The sequence below is a fragment of the Tinamus guttatus genome, unplaced genomic scaffold, assembly GCF_059628265.1.
Source record: "Tinamus guttatus ecotype Peru unplaced genomic scaffold, ASM5962826v1 Tinamus_guttatus_pri_ptg000153l, whole genome shotgun sequence".
NCBI lineage: Eukaryota > Metazoa > Chordata > Aves > Tinamiformes > Tinamidae > Tinamus > Tinamus guttatus.
The window spans coordinates 1,817,541-1,838,369 of NW_028288687.1; the positions used below are offsets into that span (position 1 = coordinate 1,817,541).

General features: G+C 51.4%; 3 protein-coding genes across 3 annotated transcripts; all 3 read left to right on the plus strand.

Annotated features, from left to right (window-relative positions):
* Nucleotides 1-386: 386 nt before the first annotated feature.
* Nucleotides 387-4,600, plus strand: LOC148595105 (cytochrome P450 2J2-like). Its single transcript, XM_088522473.1, has 9 exons — nt 387-584; nt 1,225-1,387; nt 1,803-1,952; nt 2,235-2,395; nt 2,544-2,720; nt 3,141-3,276; nt 3,600-3,787; nt 3,862-4,000; nt 4,425-4,600. The coding sequence occupies exons 1-9, from the start codon at nt 387-389 to the stop codon at nt 4,598-4,600; spliced, it is 1,488 nt and encodes a 495-aa protein (XP_088378599.1).
* A 2,347-nt stretch (nt 4,601-6,947) lies between these two features.
* On the plus strand, nt 6,948-10,912 carry LOC148595106 (cytochrome P450 2J4-like). Its single transcript, XM_088522472.1, has 9 exons — nt 6,948-7,165; nt 7,602-7,764; nt 7,979-8,128; nt 8,409-8,569; nt 8,760-8,936; nt 9,341-9,476; nt 9,798-9,985; nt 10,060-10,198; nt 10,597-10,912. The coding sequence occupies exons 1-9, from the start codon at nt 6,956-6,958 to the stop codon at nt 10,770-10,772; spliced, it is 1,500 nt and encodes a 499-aa protein (XP_088378598.1). The 5' UTR covers nt 6,948-6,955; the 3' UTR covers nt 10,773-10,912.
* Nucleotides 10,913-13,647: 2,735 nt separating this feature from the next.
* On the plus strand, nt 13,648-18,074 carry LOC104569430 (cytochrome P450 2J2). Its single transcript, XM_088522474.1, has 9 exons — nt 13,648-13,880; nt 14,519-14,681; nt 15,289-15,438; nt 15,721-15,881; nt 16,029-16,205; nt 16,625-16,760; nt 17,085-17,272; nt 17,347-17,485; nt 17,899-18,074. Exons 1-9 carry the CDS (start codon nt 13,671-13,673, stop codon nt 18,072-18,074), a joined length of 1,500 nt encoding a protein of 499 aa, XP_088378600.1. The 5' UTR covers nt 13,648-13,670.
* Nucleotides 18,075-20,829: the final 2,755 nt, after the last annotated feature.

The window sequence follows — 20,829 nt, forward strand, 5'->3', positions numbered from 1 at the left end:
GGGCTGACAGGAGCAAGGAAAGAAGCCAGGAGCGCAGGGGTGAGTGAGAGCCTGCAAGGAGGATTTCCAGCCTAGTGTGTCTGGTTTCCCCCTGGTTAAGTGTGCTGCTCTGCCGGCTTTGCGGGGTAATATAAGCCAGGAGAAGTGAGGAAAGGCTGCACGTGATTTTTGCTTATTTATATCTTTATAAAAAGAAGTGCACAAGAAGTAAAGCACTAGAAATCAAACTGCTTTTTAAGTTATAACCCGTCCAGGAGGGAGGTGGGGAGGCGTGCCAGGGCAGGCGGGCCGCTGCACAAGCGGCTTCCTCGTTTGCGCCTGTCTCCCACGTGCACTTTGCCCATCTCTGGGTGCGGATCCAGGTGGCCGGCATCATGACCCTCACCATGCTGCGCCTCCTGAGCGAGGGCATCTCCAGTGTGTCCATACAGACCCTCCTGGTCTTCCTGCTCGTCTTCCTGCTCATTGCCGACTACATGAAAAGGAGGAAGCCCAAAAACTTCCCACCGGGACCTTTCCGCCTCCCCTTCCTGGGGAATGTCCTCTCCATGGACTTCATTGACCCCCTGAAAGGAATAGAGAAGGTAAAGAGCCCTGAGGGTCAAGGAGACCCAAGGGTGGATGGGAAGGGGCCAGGTGGATACACAGCCCTTACAGTGGGGGGAAAGGGGTCAGTGCAAGTCAAAGTGGCCCACAAGGAGCCGCTAGGTGAGGAAGAGGCTCCAGAGACCTCCCAGGGCAGGGGAGGTGGATGGAATATTTCAGTAAGATCTGTCCTGGTGTGGAGGAGAGACAAACATTGGCATTTCTCTGGGCAAAGGGCATGATGCAATGGACCTGCTATCTCCACCGCTATAGGAGTCATGTGGCTTTGGCTGGGGAGGGCAGGAGGCTGACAGGAACTGGGAAAGCCCCATTTACACAGAGATAAAGCTTCAAAATATAACCTGAGAGCTTTTTTTTTTTGATTTACTACCAATTAATACCAAGTTCAGATGACTAATTTGGGTAATAAGCAAAAGAAGACAGGATCAATCAATCATCCACTTAAATAAAAGCCTTCCCTCCTCCCTTATCCCTCCCTTCCTCATCTCGACTTCCCTGATGTTCCCTGTAGCTTTGCTCAGGTCCATAGCAAGGCTCCAGGATTTGGGATTTCCCATCTGCTTCCCCTCCACTGAGCTTTGTTCTCCATGGCTTTGATCATTCCCTTTTCCCCCCTAGCTTTCAAAAAAATATGGGGACATCTTCAGCTTGGACATAGGCAGTATGAGCTGGATCGTCATCAGCGACTTCAAAATGGTCAAGGAGGTGCTTGTAAACCAAGGTGAAAACTTTTTAGATCGGCCACGGTTCCCTGTCAACAATGAATTCTTTAGCCAACGTGGTGAGTTCGTATCATCCAGAACATGTATTTGGGATAGGAAGTCTAAACATGGACCCTGCAAAACACTCGTCTGCTCATGAAGGGGGAGGAGACCGGATCAGTGTTTCTAAGTCCCTCAGGGAGGCAGTAAGGAGTCCTCTGCCACATGCTCTAGGTGACCCTGCGTATGCTGGGAGCGTTGGACTAGATGACCTCTAGAGGTCCCTTCCAACCTTAAGCATTCTGTGATTCTATGACTCTATGAATGAAGCCATCTGTGACCACCACAAGGCACTCGACTGGTCTGCCATTGCAAATAGCAGAGTTGATGTGTTTTCACCCAAAAAAGCTGGCGCGTTTTTCACTCATTGCAGAGTACCCGATAACAGGAGCTACCTTAGCTCGCGGTGGGGTATTGTTTCTCGTTTTATTCCAGGGCTGGTCTTTTCTAATGGACATATATGGAAGCAGCAGAGAAGATTTGCCCTGACCACACTCAGAAACTTTGGCCTGGGCAAGAAGAGCTTGGAGGAGCGGATACAGGAGGAGTGCCGGTACCTCACTGATGCCATCGGGGAAGAGCAGGGTGAGGCCAGACCCACAGGACTGCCCTGCATGCTGCTGTCTGCTAAAAACACCTCAAAATTAGCTGATTAATGTGAGGAGGCAACAGGCAAAGCAATATTTGCAGTAGGTGTTTAGCACTGCTTGTGTTTAAGCTCTCCTGAGAAGTGTGAGCACCTTTGAGCTCCACTGTTTCCAAAGCCCTTTAGCTCTTTCCACACCTCTTGCTTTTCATCACCGTATGAAACCACTCCTAAATTGGGAGCCAGGGCAGAACTCACTTCTCTTTATTCTTCTTCCCTAGGACATCCTTTCGACCCACACTTTAAGATCAACAATGCTGTCTCCAACATCATCTGCTCCGTCACCTTTGGAGAGCGGTTTGAGTACCACAACGAGCGCTTCCAAAAGCTGCTGCATCTGGTGGACAAGATGGTGGTGCTGCAGAGCCACCCTGTAAGCCAGGTACTGCTCCCCGGCCGCGACAGCCACACAATCACATATTTGTGCAAGCCATAATCCATCAATGTGGCTTGGCAGGCACGAGGCTTTGATAACACAAGGGTTGTTCCATTCCTCTCTTCCATGCGTCCTTCTCTTTTCGTTTCTCAAGCTCTACAGCTTTTTCCCAAATATCATGAAATACATCCCCAGGCCCCACCAAACCGTTTCTGAAATCTGGAAACAGCTCAAAAATTTTCTATGTGACATAATTGCTAAGCACAAGGAGGACTGGCAGCCCACCGAAAGCCGGGACTTCATCGACAGCTACCTGCAGGAGATAGCCAAGGTCAGTTATGCAGCTGAGCCCTCCCACAGCTTGGGCTAGAAATTTGGAGCAACTAGAAATGAATTCTAATTCTCCATGGGTGTCTCCAACATGGCCAAAGCAAAGCTGGGAAGGTCTCGGGTTTGGGGCAGCATGGAAACGTCCACTCAGGTTTTGGCCAGCGTTTGTTGAAGGAGCAGGACCAAATGCACTAAAATATAAGCAGAATAGGGGCAAAATAGCCGTGCTGAGCCTAATGCTAAGTCTAGAGTGGTTCTGGGAGGGGAAGGCAACTGCAGGGGACATCTTCCCACCTGGAAGGTGCAGGGACCTCCCTGCATCTGACCAAAGCCATAAGGCAAGCTCAGTGCTGGGCAGGGGGAGCATGGTCTGTGGCAGGTTGTGACCGTCCACGAGCTGCTCATACCCCTCTCTGCTAAGGACGACGGCAGTGGGTGCTTCAGCGAGGAGAATCTTGTGGCCTGCGTGCTGGACCTGTTCCTTGCGGGCACAGAGACAACGTCCACAACCCTCCGCTGGGCTTTGCTCTACATGGCTGCGCACCCAGAAATTCAAGGTAAAATGAGCCATGTGTCCAGAACCTGCTCCTGGTCTCTCCCTTCCATATCCCATCTGTGGCGCACTGGTGAGTGGACCCATCCATCCCTTCAATCCGTGGTGCTGGCACAGGCCTCCCATTGCCTGTGCTGAGGCCCTGGCTGTATTGCCCCAGGAAATTGCAGAGCATAGGGCACTTCATCACATACTCAGGCTCTCAATGGCTTCCTTCTTTGAGAGAACTTCACAACAATCCACCTGTTGCTCTATAGACACGTTTTTTTGGGTGCTTTTTTTTTTTTTTTTCACTGAACTGCTGATGACTTTACTCCTGGCATGCAGCGCGTGTGCAAGAGGAGATCCACGCTGTGGTGGGTCAGGCCCGGCAGCCAGACCTGGATGATCGCACCAGCCTGCCCTACACCAACGCAGTGGTCCACGAGGTGCAGAGGTTCAGCAATGTCCTCCCTGCTGGCGTGCCCCGGCTGACCACGCGTGACACCCTGCTCGGGGGCTTCCTCGTGCCCAAGGTAACCCTGGCTCCGGCTGCCGGGTAGCCAACCACGGGGACACCGTAATAGGAAATTTTGTTTTCGTTGCTCAGGGCACTATTCTGATGGCCTACTTGAACTCAGTGCTCATGGATAAGAAGGAGTGGGAAACCCCTGATGCTTTTAACCCTGGGCACTTCCTGAAGGATGGCCAGTTCTGCAGGAGAGAGGCCTTCATTCCATTCTCCTTAGGTAAAGGGGAGCAGATGTTTTCCCCAGCCCTTTTGTGCCAAGTTCCTGAGCTGGGAGTGGAAGCAGGATGATGTTCGCCCCAAATGCAGCTCCTCTTGCCCCATGGATACACATGTCCAGCCCAACTTGTGCAGTTGGGACAAAGCAAACCAAACTCTTCACCATGGCTACCTCCCCACATAGGGAGGCGCAACAGGGAGGAATAAAGTCCCACAAAACACACAGGAGACCTCAGAAACGCCGTAAAGGAAAGGGCGGCCACTCTAAGTACTCAGTCCCAGGTTGATCAAGTCACTACCAGAGCAGAGCAGAAACTCCTGCAAACAATGGCCCTCCTGACTGAATGTGATGCTCTTTTGGGGGGAGTTTTGATGTCACTGGGCACGAGCAAACGGAAGCAGTGCGGCTCCCGCGGTCTCCGCAGGGAAGCGCGCCTGCCTGGGCGAGCAGCTGGCCCGCACCGAGCTCTTCCTCTTCTTCGCAGCCCTGCTGCAGAAATTCACCTTCCGGATGCCGCAGGACACCGTGCCCAGCCTCAGCTACCGCGCGGCTATTACACGGCAACCCCAGCCCTACCGCATCTGCGCCGTGCCGCGCTAGTGGGGCCACGAAATGCCCGTGAGGCTGCAGCAAGGAGGGCCAGTGAGAAGATACCGCCTCTACACCAAGGGCAAAAGAGTACCTTTTACAAAGTGACCTTCTAGTCTCTGTCTGCCCACCGTAACCCAAGGCTGCAGAGTCTTCGAGAGGTGGGTTGAATATCCCTGCTTAGCCAGGAGCATTCATTCTTTTCATCTTTTTTATTGTTGGTTTTTTTTGGCAACGTACGGATGGAGAAATCTAGGCCTTCTTAATTTTGTTTTGGCTAGATTTCTTTCTTCTAAGCAAGGAAATCAGGAGTGCTTTGCAGAGGTTGATATTCAGGCGGATCCATCCTGTTGAAGATCAGAACCAGTCCTTGACTTCTGGTTTGAGCATGGGTAGTAATTGCCAAAAGTTGCGCTGCTGTTACTTTCTCTATATATACACATAAAAAGATTGACTCTATAGCATGTCTGTCTGTATTCTGCATTCTAATAAACCCTTACTGAAATATTTTTGCTGTAAAACATTTTTCAAAGCAAAGACCAAGGAGGGCATTTTCTCACCTGCAGCTCAGTCCCTGTGACCACAGGGACATGGGGAGCCAGCCCTGGCCTCAGGCACTAGTGAACTTGAGCAACACCTTGACCGGAAACTGCTGTGTTATGGGGGTCCCACGGATGTGACTAACCCAAGCTCAGTCCTGAGCTTGGTGACACTGGGCCACCCTGCCCTTCTTTGCAGCAAGGTGACTTTGGACAAGGTTCTGACTAGATGGCCTTGAGGTTACACAAGGCTAAAAGATGATGGCTTGACCTGAGGAGCTATTTCTGCCATACCATGCGTCCAAGCTAGAGCTGCTGCCGCTCGGTCAAGACATGGGTGGGAGCCACCCTCTCAAAGCATCAGAAAAAGGAGAGGTCAGAGAATCATAGAATCATTATGGTTGGAAAAGAGCTTGAAGATCATTGAGTCCAACTGTAAACCCTTCTTTGCCCTTCTTTAGACACCCTCCAGCACCTCCATGTCTTTCTTAAAGGATCCAACACTGAAAACAGTATTCAAGGCGTGGCCTTACCAGTGCCGAGTACAGGGGAACGATCACTTCCCTTCTCCTGCTGGCTACATGCTTGCTCATAAAAACTAGGAGGCTGTTTGCCTTGTCCATGCAGGAACACTCATGCCCCTCCCGTCTTTGGCTCATTTACGACCTGTATCAAGAAGTTATCCGCAGTGTTCTGCAGGAATCTGGTGGACTGTCTTTTCCTCGCCCTGAAGCAGACTTCAGGGTGGCCAAAGTCCCCCATTAGGACCAGGGCCTGTGATCGTGAGGCTTCTTGCAGCTGCCGGTAGAGGCCTCATTCACTTCCTCTTCCTCGTCAGGAGGCCTGTAGTAAACAGCCACCACAGTGTCGTGCCTGTTGGCCTGACCTTTAAACGTTCCCAACAGGGTCTCGACTGGCGCTTCGTCCTCGCCTATGCAGAGCTCCATACATTGCAGTTGCTCTCTCATATAAAGAATCACTCCCCCACCTCGCCTTACTGGCCTGTCCTTCCTAAAAAGTGTAATGCCATCCATGGCCACAATCGAGTGATGAGAGCTTTAAGTACAGTTTTACAGTTAAACAATTAAAAAAAGCTCCGATATTAAAAATAGCACAGTCTTCTATTTGCTTTGCCTTAGCAAACAAGCTTCCCCTCTTTTCCTGTTTCAAACTTGCTTGATGCTATTGCTGCAGCTCACTGGTTCCCTCTATGGGGCCACATGGAAGAGAATAAATGGATGCAATCATTTCCAATCTTTTCCTTGTTTAATCATTGCGATCATATGAAAACAAAACAAAACAACACACACACAAAAAAAGAAATGCACTAATTCTGTATCATATATTCTGGGGAGGATGTGGCTGCCGCACTTGTAGGAGAGCATTGAGGACCCAGAAATCACCGTGGAGCAGCCAGGAAGCAGAAGCAGAGCTCCCAGCCAGGCTCTGCTGCGGCTGCCGGGACTAAGGAAAGGAGCCGGGAGCGCAGGGGTGAGCAAGAGGCTGCAAGGAGGATTTCCAACCTAGTGTCTCTGGTTTCCCCCTGGCAAGTGCACTGCCCAGCCAGCTTTGCGGGGTAATATAAACCAGGAGAAGTGAGGAAAGGCTGCACGTGTTTTCTGCTTATTTATTTTTTTTAAAGGGAGACATGCACGAGAAGTTAAGCACTAAGAATCAAACTGCTTTTTAAAGGTAAACCCGTCCGGGAGGGAGGCGGGGAGGCGTGCCAGGCAGGCGGGCGCTGCACGATCAGCTTGCTTGCGCCTGTCTCCCTGTGCACTTTGCCCATCTCCAGGTGCAGATCCAGGCTGACGGGGCTGCTGGCATCATGACCCTCGCCATGCTGCACCTCCTGAGCGAGGGCATCTCCAGCATGTCCATACGGACCCTCCTGGTCTTCCTGCTCGCCTTCCTGTTCATTGCCGACTACATGAAGAGCAGGAAGCCCAAAAACTTCCCGCCAGGACCCTTCCGCCTCCCCTTCCTGGGGAATATCCTCTCAATGGACTTCAAGGATCCTCTGAAAGGGATACAGAAGGTAAAGAGCCCCGAGGGGCCGAGGAGACCCAAGGGTGGATGGGAAAGGGCCAGATGGATACACAGCACTTACAGTGAAGGGAAATGGGTCAGTACGAGTCAAAGTGGACCACAAGGGGCTACTAGGTGAGGAGGAGGCCCGAGAGACCACGCAGGGAAGGGGAGGGCACATCTGTACAGGTGTGGAGGGGATACAAATATTGGCATATCTCTAAGCAAAGGGCACGATGCAGTGAGAAAAAGAATAGGCCTTTCCATAAACAATCATCCACTATAACATATGTCTTCTCTCCTCCCTTCCTCATCCCGACTTCCCTGATGTTTGCTGTAGCTTTGCTCAGGTCCCTGGCAAGGCCCCAGGACTCGGGGTTTCCCATCGGCTTCCCCTCCACAGAGCTTTGTTCTCCATGGCTTTGATCGTTTATTTTCCTTCCTAGCTTACAAAAAAATATGGAGGTATCTTCGGCGCGCACCTGGGCAGCGGGAGCTATGTCTTCATCAACAACTTTCAGATGGTTAAGGAGGTACTGGTAAACCAAGGAGAAAACTTCCTAGATCGACCACCAGTCGCTTTCGAAACTGGATTCTTTAACCAACGCGGTAAGTTCTTATCATCCAGGACATGTATTTGGGTCAGAAAGGTTAAACACAGACCCTGTAAACCACCTGTTTGCCCAGGAATGAAACCATCTGTGACCACCACAATGCACTTGGCTGCTCTGCCTTCGCAAATGGCAGAGTTCACAGTTTTCCAAGTCGATAACAGGAGCTACCTTAGCTCATGGTGGGGTATTGTTTGTCTTTTTAATTCCAGGGCTGATCTCCTCCAATGGACATCTATGGAAACAGCAGAGAAGATTTGCCCTGACCACGCTCAGAAACTTTGGCCTGGGCAAGAAGAGCTTGGAGGAGCGGATACAGGAGGAGGGCCGGTACCTCACTGATGCCATCGGGGAAGAGCAGGGTGAGGCCAGACCCACAGCACCATCCTACATGCTGCTGTCTGCTAAAAACACCTCAAAATTAGTTGATTAATGTCAGGAGGCAACAGGTAAAGCAGTATTTGTAGGGGTGTTTAACACTGCTTGCGTTGAGCTCACTTGAGAAGTGTGAGCACCTTTGAGCTCCACTATTTCCAAAGCCCTATAGCTGTTTCCTCACCCCTTGATTTCCATCACCCTATGAAACCACTCCTGAACTGGGAGCCAGGGCAGAACTCACTCCTCTGTATTCCTCTTCTCTAGGACATCCATTCGACCCTCACTTTAAGATCAATAATGCCGTCTCCAACATCATCTGCTCCGTCAGCTTTGGAGAGCGGTTTGAGTACCACAACGAGCGCTTCCAAGAGCTGCTGCATCTGCTGGACAAGCTGTTGGTGCTGCACAGCCACCCTCTGAGCCAGGTACTGCTCCCCGGCCAGGCCAGCCAAGGGGGCACCAATGTGTTCAAGACCTTGGCTGCTCCTTTGGGGTTGGCCTCCAGACTTGTAGAGCAGTAATTCATAAAAGTGCCTTGACAGGCACGAGGTTTTGATAACATAAGGGATGTTCCGGTCCTCTCTTCCATGTGCCTTTCTCTTCTCATGTCCCAAGCTCTACAGCTCTTTCCCAGGAATCATGAAATACGTCCCTGGGCCCCACCACACCATTTCTCAAATCTGGAAGCAGCTCAAAAATTTTCTGTGTGACATAATTGCTAAGCACAAGGAGGACTGGCAGCCCACCGAAAGCCGGGACTTCATCGACAGCTACCTGCAGGAGATAGAGAAGGTCAGTCACACAGCCGAGCCCTTCCGCAGCTCGAGCTCTAAATCAGGAGCAACTAGAAATGAATCGTAATTCTCCATGGGTGTCTCCAACATGGCCAAAGCAAAGAGGGCTCTGGTGTAGGACGACATGGAAACGTCCGCTTGGCTTTTGGCTAGCGTGTGTTGGTTGGAGCAGCAGGACCGAGTACCCTAGAATATGGGCAAAATAGCTGTGCTGAGCCTAATGCTAAGTGTAGAGTGGTTCTGGGAGGGGAAGGCAACTGCATGGGACATCTTCCCACCTGGAAGGTGTATGAGGCTCTCCGCATCTGACCAAAGCCATAGGGCGAGCTCAGCGCTGGGCCGGGGGAGCACGGTCTGCGGCGGTTGCGACTGTCCGTGCTGCTCATACCCCTCTCTGCAAAGGCCGACAGCAGCGGGTGCTTCAGTGAGGAGAATCTTGTGGCCTGCATGCTGGACCTGTTCTTTGCGGGCACAGAGACAACGTCCACAACCCTCCGCTGGGCTTTGCTCTACATGGCTGCGCACCCAGAAATTCAAGGTAAAATGAGCCATGTGTCCAGAACCCGCTCCTGGTCTCTCTCTCCCATATCCCATGTCAGGGAGGCTGGTCACTCCATCCTTCCATCCGTTCATGCCGCAGTGGCAAAACATGGGCCCCGATGCCTGTGCCGAGGCCTGGGCCCCATTGCCCCAGGAAACTACAAGCATAGGGCACTTCATCACATATTGAGGCACTCAATGGATTCCTTCTTCAAGAGAAAATCGCAAAATCCACCCTGTTGCTCTGTAGAAATGTTTTTTGGGGTGTCTTTTCTTTTTTTTTCACTGTGCTGTCGATGACTTTGTTCCTGCTGTGCAGCGCGTGTGCAAGCGGAGATCGATGCTGTAGTGGGGCAGACCCGGCAGCCGGGCCTGGACGACCAGGCCAGCCTGCCCTACACCAACGCGGTGGTCCACGAGGTGCAGAGGTGCAGCAATGTCATCCCTGTTGGCGTGCCCCGGATGACAATGCGTGACACCCTGCTCGGGGGCTTCCTCGTGCCCAAGGTAACCCTGGCTCCAGCTGACGGGTAGCCAACCATGGGGAAACCGTAATGTGAAATTTTGCTTTCTTTGCTCAGGGCACCATTCTGATGCCCAACTTGACCTCACTGTTCATGGATAAGGAGACATGGGAAACCCCTGATGCTTTTAACCCTGAGCACTTCCTGAAGGATGGCCAGTTCTGCAGGAGAGAGGCCTTCATTCCATTCTCCCTAGGTAAGGGGGAGCAGATGTTTTCCTCAGGTCTTTCACTATGAGTTCTTAGGCTGGGATTGGAAGCAGGATGATGCTTGCACCAAATGCGGCTCCCCTCGTCCCACAGACACATATATCCAGCTCTACTTCTGTGGCTGGGGCAGAGCCAACACCCCTCACCATGGCTCCCTTCCAATGTAGAGTGAAGCCACAGGGAGGAATAAAGTCCCACAAAACACACAGGAGACCTTAGAAATGTCTTAAAGGCAAGGGAGGCCACTCACGTACTCAGTCAGTCACTAGCGGAGCAGAGCAGAAACTCCTGCAAACAATGTTCCTAGCTGAATTCCATGCCCTTTTGGGGGGAGTTTTGCTTGCACTGGGCAAGGGCAAATCCAGGGTTCCCGCTGTCTCCACAGGGAAGCGCGCCTGCCTGGGCGAGCAGCTGGCCCGCGCCGAGCTCTTCCTCTTCTTCACGGCCCTGCTGCAGAAATTCACCTTCCGGATGCCGCAGGACACGGTGCCCAGCTTCCGCTACCGCATGGGTATTACTCGCCAACCCCAGCCCTACCGCATCTGCGCCCTGCCGCGTTAGCAGGGCCCCGAAACACCCGTGGAGCTGCAGCAAGCAGGGCCAGGGGGAAGATACTGCCTCTACACCAACAGCAAAAGAGCTCCTTTTACAAAGTGACCTTGTAGTCTCTGCCTGGCCACCATAACCCAATGCTGCAGAGGCTTTGAGAGGCGAGTTGAAGATCCCTGCTCAGCCAAATGGGAAATATTTTTTTTCTTTCTTTTTTTTTTCCTTGGCAACATGCAAATTGAGCAATCTGAAGTTTTCTTAATTTTATTTTGGCTCGTTATCATTCTTAGCAGCAAATAAATTAGGAGTGATTTGCAGAGGGTGATATTTGGCAGATCCATCCAGTTGAAGATCAGCACCGGCCCTTGTATTCTCGTTTGAGCATGGGTAGTAATTGCTGAACATTGTGTTTCTATTACTTTTGATGGACAATATCTCTATATATATACGAAACGATTGTCTCTGTAATGTCTCTGTCTGTATTTTGCATTTTAAGAAATCCTTACTGAAACATTTTTGGTACAGTGCATTTTTCAAAGTGAAGACCAAGCAGGGCAGTTTCTCACCACCCCTGCTGCCAGGTCGTGGCAGCCGCAGGCACGCAGGGAGCCAGGCCTTGTCTTATGTGAACACTAGAGAACTTGAGCAACAGCTTGACTGAAAACAGCTCTGCCACAGGGGTCCCACTGATGAGACAAGCCCAAGCTCTACCCTGAGCTTGGTGACACTGGGCCACATCTGTCCTTCCATTGCAGCAAGGTGACTTAGGGCACAGGGTCTGGCTAGGTGGCCTTGAGGTACACAAGGGTAGAAGATTGTGGGAATCATCGAAGGAGCAGGGGCTTAAGGTTTAGAACCAGAAGCCAGAAGCCATTTTATTGAGCATCAGACCAAACTTATATATTCTCCAAATATGTGAGCATACACAGTCCATGCACTATCCACGCGCTCCCTCCCCCTGCCTCCAGCCAATTCCTTGATCTATTGCTATCTGGGTCCAATCCTGCTAACGGACAACAGGTAACCAACCAGCAATCGGTGCATCCAGCCTGTGTTTTAGGTTTCTCTATCTGCTAATCTGTTATTCCTAACTTTCACAGTTTCTCACTCCTAATTTTCACCGCTCCCACAGCTTCCCACAGTTTCTCACAATTTCTCAGTTTTCCACAGAAGATGATGGCTTGACCTTGGGAGCTATTTCTGCCACACGATCCCATCGAGCTAGAGCTGCTGTCCCTCCATTTTGCAGATTCATTAAGTGGAAACATGCAGACTGGAGCTAAACTAATGTATTTATAAAATGCAGAAGACTTGACCAAGCTCCTGCTAGAAGGTGGAGGAGGAACCCCTACCCTTGGCTGCAGTCTCTCGCTTTCATTTCTCACCTTCCAGGTCTGGACATGGGTGGGGAGCCACCCTCTCAAAGCACCAGGAATGGAGGTCAGAGGATCACGGATTGATTATGGTTGGAGAAGATTCTCAAGATCATTGAGTCCAGCTGCAAACCCTTCTTTGCCCTGCTTTGGATATGCTCCAACACCTCCATATCTTTATTGTAGTGAGAGATCCCAAACGTGAACACAGTATTCAAGGAGTGGCCTCACCAGTGCCGAGTACAGGGGAAAGATCAGTTCCCTGCTCCTGGTGACTACACTGTTTCTCATACAAGCCAGGAGGCCAGAGGCCTTCTTGACCACTTGGACACTCTGCTGTCTCTTGTTCACCTGGCTGTTGACCAGCACCCCCAGCTCCTTTCTTCCACAAAGCTCTCCAGCCACTTTGTCCCAAGCCAGTAGCGTTGCATGGGGCTGTTGGGACCAAAGTGCAGGACACGGCACTTGGCCTTCTTGAACCTCATACAGCTTGCCTCAACCCTTCAAACTAGCCTGTCTAGATTCCTCTCCAGAGCTTTCCTACGCTCAGGCAAATCAACTCTTCCTCTCAGCTTTGTGTCATCTGCAAATTTGCTGACGGTTCCCACAATCCCCTCAAAAAATCATTAATAAAGATATGAAAGAGGACCTGCCCCAACACTGAATCCTGGGGGACACCAGTGGTGACCAGTCACCAGCTGGATTTAACTCCCTTCACCCACCACTCTGGCCCCAGCCATTCAGACAGTTTTTCACCCAGTGAGGAGTACCCTTGTCTAAGCCATGAGCTGCCAGCTTCTCAATAAGGCACTGGGAGACTGTGTCAAAGGACTTACTAAACTCTAAGCGGACCGGGTCCACAGGCTTTCCCTCATCCAAAGCAGGTCACATTTTCAGAGAAGGAGATGAGGTTGGTGATGCAGGACCTGTCCCTTATGAACTGAGGTGGGCTGTACCTGATCCCTTGGTTGTCCCACATATTTGTGTGATTGCCCTCAACATGATCTACTCCATAACTTTCCCTGATACCGCGGTCAGGCTGACAGGCCTGTAGTTACCCGATTCCTCCACTGGTCACGGGGAGCATTGAGGATGATCCAGAAATCACCACGGAGCAGCCACGAAGCAGAAGCAGAGCTCCCGGACCGGCTCTGCCGCGGCCGACGGGAGCAAGGAAAGGAGCCGGGAGCGCAGGGGTGAGCAAGAGGCTGCAGGGAGGATTTCCAACCTAGTGTCTCTGGTATACCCCTAGCAAGTGCACTGCCCAGCTGGCTTTGCAGGATAATATAAGCCAGGAGAAGTGAGGAGAGGCTGCATGCGGCTTTTGCTTATTTACTTTTTATGAGAAGATATGCACAAGAAGTTATGCACTAGGAATCAAACTGCTTTTTAAGTTATAACCCATCCAGGAGGGAGGTGGAGAGGCGTGCCAGGGAAGGCGGGCCGCTGCACAAGCAGCTTCCTCGTTTGCGCCCGTCTCCTCGTGCACTTTGCCCATCTACGCGTGTGGATCCAGGCTGACGGGGCTGCCGGCATCATGACCCTCACCATGCTGCGCCTCCTGAGTGAGGGCATCTCCAGCGTGTCCATACGGACCCTCCTGGTCTTCCTGCTCGTCTTCCTGCTCATTGCCGACTACATGAAGAGGAGGAAGCCCAAAAACTTCCCGCCAGGACCTTTCCGCCTTCCCTTCCTGGGGAATGTCCTCTCCATGGACTTCATCGACTTCCTGAAAGGGATGGAGAAGGTAAAGAGCCTCGAGGGCCAAGGAGACGCAAGGGTGGATCGGAAGGGGCCAGGTGGATACACAGCACTTAACAGGGCGGGGAAAGGGGTCAGTGCAAGTCAAAGTGGCCCACATGCAGCCACTAGGTGAGGCAGAGGCTCCAGAGACCTCCCAGGGCAGGGGAGGGGGATAGAATGTTTCAGTAAGGTCTGTCCTGGTGTGGAGGAGAGACAAACATCGGCATTTCTCTGGGCAAAGGGCATGATGCAATGGACTTGCTATCACCACTGCCATAGCAGTCATGTGGCTTTGGCTGGGGAGGGCAGGAGGCTGACAGGAACTGGGAAAGCCCCACTTACGCAGTGACAAAGCTTGAAAATATAGCCTGAGGGCTTTTTTTTAAAAAAAAAAATTTACTGCCAGTTAATACCAATTTCACGACTAATTTGGGAAATAAGCAAAAGAAGACATGATCAATCACCACTTAAATAAAAGCCTTCTCCTCTCTTATTCCTCCCTTCCTCATCCCGACTTCCCTGATATTCCCTGTAGCTTTGCTCAGGTCCGTAGCAAGGCTCCAGGATTTGGGATTTCCCATCTGCTTTCCCTCCACTGAGCTTTGTTCTCCATGGCTTTGATCATTCCCTTTTCCCCCCTAGCTTTCAAAAAAATATGGGGACATCTTCAGCTTGGACATAGGCAGTATGAGCTGGATTTTCGTCAGCGACTTCAAGATGATTAAGGAGGTGCTTGTAAACCAAGGTGAAAACTTCCTAGATCGGCCACCGTTCCCTGCCAACACTGAATTCTTTAGCCAACGTGGTGAGTTTGTATCATCCAGGACATGTATTTGGGACAGGAAGTCTAAACCCTGCAAACCTGCAAAACCTGCAAAAGTCTAAACCCTGGACCCTGCAAAACACCCGTCTGCTCATGAAGGGGGAGGAGACCTGATCAGTGCTTATAAGTCCCTCAGGGAGGCAGTGAGGAGGATGGTGCGGGTCTCTTTTCAGTGGTGGCCACTAATAGAACTAAGGAAAACGGCCAGAAACTAAAGCATCAAAAGTTTCACAGGAATTTAAGGAAAAATTTGTTAACAGTGAGGGCAACAGAGCACTGGAACAGGCTGCCCAGAGAGGTTGTGGAGTCTCCTTCTCTGGAGATCTTCCAAACCTGCTTGGACGTAGTCCTTTGCCACGTGCTCTAGGTAACCCTACATATGCTGGGGGCGTTGGACTAGATGACCTCTAGAGGCCCCTTCCAACCTTAGGCATTCTATGATTCTGTGATTCTATGAATGAAGCCACCTGTGACCACCACAATGCACTCGACTGCTCTGCCCTTGCAAATAGCAGAGTTGACGCGTTTTCACCCCAAAAAAGGAGCTACCTTAACTCACGGTGGGGTTTTTATTGTCCTTCTATTCCAGGGCTGGTCTTTTCTAATGGACATCTATGGAAGCAGCAGAGAAGATTTGCCCTGACCACGCTCAGAAACTTTGGCCTGGGTAAGAAGAGCTTGGAGGAGCGGATACAGGAGGAGTGCCGGTACCTCACCGACGCCATCGGGGAAGAGCAGGGTGAGACCAGACTCAGAGCACTGTCCTGCATGCTGCTGTCTGCTAAAAACACCTCAAAATTAGCTGATTAATGTGAGGAGGCAACAGGCAAAGCAATATTTGTAGTGGGTGTTTAACACTGCTTGTGTTTAAGCTCTCCTAAGAAGTGTGAGCACCTTTGAGCTTCACTGTTTCCAAAGCCCTTTAGCTCTTTCTGCACCTCTTGCTTTCCGTCACCCTATGAAACCACCCCTGAACTGCTAGCCAGGGCAGAACCCACTCCTCTGGATTCCTCTTCCCTAGGACATCCTTTCGACCCACACTTTAAGATCAACAATGCTGTCTCCAACATCATCTGCTCTGTCACCTTTGGAGAGCGGTTTGAGTACCACAACGAGCGCTTCCAAGAGCTGTTGCATCTGGTGGACAAGATGGTGGTGCTGCAGAGCCACCCTCTGAGCCAGGTACTGCTCTCCGGTCGGGACAGCCACATGGGCACCAATTTGTGCAAGCCATAATCCATCAATGTGGCTTGGCAGGCACAAGGCTTTGATAACACAAGGGTTGTTCCATTCCTCTCTTCCATGCGCCCTTCTCTCTCATTTCTCAAGTTCTACAGCATTTTCCCAAACATCATGAAATGCATCCCCGGGCCCCACCAAAACCTTTTCAAAATCTGGAAGCAGCTCAAAAATTTTCTGTGTGACATAATTGCTAAGCACAAGGAGGACTGGCAGCCCACCGAAAGCCGGGACTTCATCGACAGTTACCTGCAGGAGATAGCCAAGGTCGGTTATGCAGCTGAGCCCTCCCACAGGTCGGGCTAGAAATTTGGAGCAACTAGAAATGAATCGTAATTCTCCATGGGTGTCTCCAACATGACCAAAGCAAAGCTGGGAAGGACTTGGGTTTGGGACAGTGTCGAAAGGTCCACTCAGCTTTTGGCCAGTGTTGTTGAAGCAGCAGGACGAAATGCACTAAAATATAAGCAGAATACGGGCAAAATAGCTGTGCTGAGCCCAAAGCCAAGTCTGGAGTGCTGCTGGGAGGGGAAGGCAACTGCATGGGACATCTTCCCACCTGGAAGGTGCAGGGGCCTCCCTGAATCTGACCAAAGCCATAGGGCAAGCTCAGTGCTGGGCAGGGGGAGCATGGTCTGCGGCAGGTTGTGACCGTCCACGAGCTGCTCATACCCCTCTCTGCTAAGGACGACGGCAGTGGGTGCTTCAGCGAGGAGAATCTTGTGGCCTGCGTGCTGGACCTGTTCCTTGCGGGCACAGAGACAACGTCCACAACCCTCCGCTGGGCTTTGCTCTACATGGCTGCGCACCCAGAAATTCAAGGTAAAATGAGCCATGCATCCAGAACCTGCTCCTGGTTTCTCCCTTCCATATCCCATCTGTGGCGCACTGGTGAGTGGACCCATCCATCCCTTCAATCCGTGGTGCTGGCACAGGCCTCCCATTGCCTGTGCTGAGGCCTTGGGTGTATTGCCCCAGGAAATTGCAGAGCATAGGGCACTTCATCACATACTCAGGCTCTCAATGGCTTCCTTCTTTGAGAGAACTTCACAACAATCCACCTGTTGCTCTATAGACACCTTTTTGGGGGTGTTTTTTTTTTTTTTTTTTCACCGAACTGCTGATGACTTTACTCCTGGCATGCAGCGCGTGTGCAAGAGGAGATCGACGCTGTGGTGGGTCAGGCCCGGCAGCCAGGCCTGGATGACCGCACCAGCCTACACTACACCAACGCAGTGGTCCACGAGGTGCAGAGGTTCAGCAATGTCCTCCCTGCCAACGTGCCCCGGATGACCACGCGGGACACCCTGCTCGGGGGCTTCCTCGTGCCCAAGGTAACCCTGGCTCCGGCTGTCAAGTAGCCAACCACGGGGACGCCATAACGGGAAATTTTGCTTTCTTTGCTCAGGGCACTGTTCTGATGGCCTCCTTGAACTCAGCGCTCATGGACAAGAAGGAGTGGGCAACCCCTGATGCTTTTAACCCTGAGCACTTCCTGAAGGATGGCCAGTTCTGCAGGAGAGAGGCCTTCATTCCATTCTCCTTAGGTAAAGGGGAGCAGATGTTTTCCCCAGCCCTTTCGTGCTAAATTCCTGGGCTGGGAGTGGAAGCAGGATGATGTTCACCCCAAATGCAGCTCCTCTTGCCCCATGGATACACATGTCCAGCCCAACTTGTGCAGTTGGGACAAAGCAAACACAGGGCTACCTCCCCACATAGGGAGGAGCAACAGGGAGGAATAAAGTCCCACAAAACACACAGGAGACCTCAGAAACGCTGTAAAGGAAAGGGCGGCCACTCTAAGTACTCAGTCCCAGGTTGATCAAGTCACTACCAGAGCAGAGCAGAAACTCCTGCAAACAATGGCCCTCCTGACTGAATGTGATGCTCTTTTGGGGGGAGTTTTGATGTCACTGGGCACGAGCAAACTGAAGTAGTGTGGCTCCTGCTGTCTCCGCAGGGAAGCGCGCCTGCCTGGGCGAGCAGCTGGCCCGCACCGAGTTCTTCCTCTTCTTCACGGCCCTGCTGCAGAAATTCACCTTCCGGATGCCGCAGGACACCGTGCCCAGCTTCCTCTACCGCATTTCTATTACGCGCCAACCCCATCCCTACCGCATCTGCGCCGTGCCGCGCTAGCGGGGCCACAAAATGCCCATGAGGCTGCAGCAAGGAGGGACAGGGAGAAGATACTGCCTCTACACCAACAGCAAGAGTTTCTTTTACAAAGGGACCTTGTAGTCTCTGTCTGGCCACCATAACCCAATGCTGCAGAGGTGGGCTGAATATCCCTGCTCAGCCAGGAGCTTTCATTCTTTTCATCTGTTTTTTTGTTGTTGTTTTTTGGCAATGTACGGATGGAGAAATCTAGGCCGCCTTAATTTTTTTTTTTTTTGGCTAGTTATCATTATTACCAGTAAGTAAAATCAGGGGTGTTTTGCAGAGGACGACACTTGGGCAGATCCACCCTGTTAAAGGGCACCACCAGCCCTTGTCTTCTGGTTTGAGCACGGGTAGTAATTGCCAAAACTTGTGCTGCGGTTACTCTTTAGATACAGTCTCTCTCTATATATATACATAAAAAGATTGACTCTATAGTGTGTCTGTCTGTATTCTCCATTCTAATAAACCCTTACTGAAACATTTTTGCTGTAAAACATTTTTCAAAGCAAAGACCAAGGAGAGCAGTTTCTCACCTGCAGCTCAGTCCCTGTGACCACAGGGACATGGGGAGCCAGCCCTGGCCTCAGGCACTAGTGAACTTGAGCAACACCTTGACCGAAAACTGCTGTGTCATGGGGGTCCCACGGATGTGCCTAACCCAAGCTCAGTCCTGAGCTTGGTGACACTGGGCCACCCTGCCCTTCTTTGCAGCAAGGTGACTTTGGACAAGGTTCTGACTAGATGGCCTTGAGGTTACACAAGGCTGGAAGATGATGGCTTGACCTGAGGAGCTATTTCTGCCATACCATGCGTCCAAGCTAGAGCTGCTGCCGCTCGGTCAAGACATGGGTGGGAGCCACCCCCTCAAAGCATCAGAAAAGGGAGAGGTCAGAGAATCATAGAATCATTATGGTTGGAAAAGACCCTCGAGATCACTGAGTCCAACTGTAAAACCCCCCTTGCCCTTCTTAGGACATACTCCAGCACCTCCTTTTTTTCTTGTAGTGAGGGGCCCTAAGCTGATAAGGTGCAGCCTTACCAGTGCCGAGTACAGGGGAATGATCACTTCCCTGCTCCTGCTGGCTCTACTGTTCCTCATACAAACCAGGAGGCCATTGGCCTTCTTGGCCACCTGGGCAAAATGCTGCGTCATGTTCAGTTGGCTGTCAACCAGCATTCCCATCCTTTTCTGCCACACAGCTCTCCAGCCACACTGCCTAGTCACCAGCTGCAATTAATTCTCTTCACCACCACTCTCTGCGCTCGGCCATCCAAACAGTTCTTCATCCAGTGAATTGTACCCCTGCCTAAGCCATGAGTGCCAAGCTTCTCCAGGAGAAAGCAATGCGAGACTATGTCAAAGGCCTTACTAAAGTCTAAGTAGACCGCATCCACAGCCTTTCCCTCAGTCACTGGCAGGTCACCTGGTCAGAGAAGGAGATCAGGTTGGTGATGCAGGACCTGCCCGTCATGAACCCATGTTGTCTGGTCCTGATCCCCTGATTGTCACACATATGTTGTGTGATCACGCTCAACATGATCTACTCCATAACTTTCCCTGAGACCAATTTCAGGCTGACAGTTCTGTAGTTCCCCAAATCCTCTTTTCAATCCTTCCTGTAGATAGGTGTCACATTGGCCAGTCTCCAGTCATCTGAGACCTCCTCTGCTGACCACGACTGCTGATGGATGATGGAGAGCACATCCGCCTGCTCCTTCAGAACTGTCAATTGTCTTTTACAGCGGTGGACAGACTGAGTTCCATTCGAGGTTTTGCGTTTTCTAATTTCCTCCCCACATACTCTAGCGACTTCCACATACTCTTCCTGAGTTGCCTGCTCCTTACTCCAAAGGTGGTAATCTCTCTTTTTTTCCAGCACTCTGGGCAATAGGTCCCGATTCAGCCAGGCCGGCCTTCTTCCCCTGCGGCACATCTTTTGGCACATGGGGACAGCCTGCTCCTGCACCTTAAAGATTACCTTCTTGAAAAAAATCCAGCCTCCCTGGATCCCTTTGCTCTTCAGGACTGTCTCCCAAGGCACTCTCTCAACCTGTTTCCTGAACAGTCCAAAGCCTGACCTCCAGCAGTCCAGAGTGGCAGTTTTGCTGATGCCCCTCCTCACTTCACCGAGGATTGAAAACTCTATCATTTCATGGTCACCATGCCAAAGATGGTCTCCAACCACCACATCTCCCACCAGTCCTTCTCTGTTTGCAAAGAGCAGCTCCACCACGGCTCCTCCCATCGTAGGCTCACTTACTAGCTGTGATTGACAGAGAGTTATCTTCCATGCACTCCACAAACCTCCTAGGCTGTTTCCTATCTATCTGCTTTATTGTACCTCCCACAAACATCTGGTAGGTTGACGTCCTCCACGAGAACAAGGGCTGCCAATCATGAGACTTCTGCCAGCTGCTTGTAGAATGCCTCATCAGTCTCTTCATCCCGGTTGGTCTATAGCAGATCCCACCAGGATATCAGCCTTGTTGGCCTTCCCCGTGGTCCTGACCCATAAACACTCTGCTTTTCCATCACCCACTTGCAGCTCCATGCAATCAAAGCACTCATTCTCTAATATACATCACTACCCCACCTCCTTTCCTTCCTTGCCTGGCCCTTCTAAGGAGACTGTAGCCATCCATGGCAGCACTCCAGTGGTCTCATTACATTTCAGTGATGGTGACAATGTCATAGTTTTTCCTGATGCATCGTGGCCTCTAACTCCTCGTG

Excerpts from the sequence above, each read along its gene's own strand:
- LOC148595105 (XM_088522473.1), top strand. The coding sequence starts at position 387 with ATGCTGCGCCTCCTGAGCGAGGGCATCTCCAGTGTGTCCATACAGACC. Across the intron at positions 1,388-1,802 it reads TGAATTCTTTAGCCAACGTG|GGCTGGTCTTTTCTAATGGA; the intron begins GTGAGTTCGTAT and ends GTTTTATTCCAG. Across the intron at positions 1,953-2,234 it reads TGCCATCGGGGAAGAGCAGG|GACATCCTTTCGACCCACAC; the intron begins GTGAGGCCAGAC and ends CTTCTTCCCTAG.
- LOC104569430 (XM_088522474.1), top strand. The coding sequence starts at position 13,671 with ATGACCCTCACCATGCTGCGCCTCCTGAGTGAGGGCATCTCCAGCGTG. Across the intron at positions 15,439-15,720 it reads CGCCATCGGGGAAGAGCAGG|GACATCCTTTCGACCCACAC; the intron begins GTGAGACCAGAC and ends CCTCTTCCCTAG. Across the intron at positions 16,761-17,084 it reads TGCGCACCCAGAAATTCAAG|CGCGTGTGCAAGAGGAGATC; the intron begins GTAAAATGAGCC and ends CCTGGCATGCAG.
- LOC148595106 (XM_088522472.1), top strand. The coding sequence starts at position 6,956 with ATGACCCTCGCCATGCTGCACCTCCTGAGCGAGGGCATCTCCAGCATG. Across the intron at positions 7,765-7,978 it reads TGGATTCTTTAACCAACGCG|GGCTGATCTCCTCCAATGGA; the intron begins GTAAGTTCTTAT and ends TTTTAATTCCAG. Across the intron at positions 10,199-10,596 it reads CTTCATTCCATTCTCCCTAG|GGAAGCGCGCCTGCCTGGGC; the intron begins GTAAGGGGGAGC and ends CTGTCTCCACAG.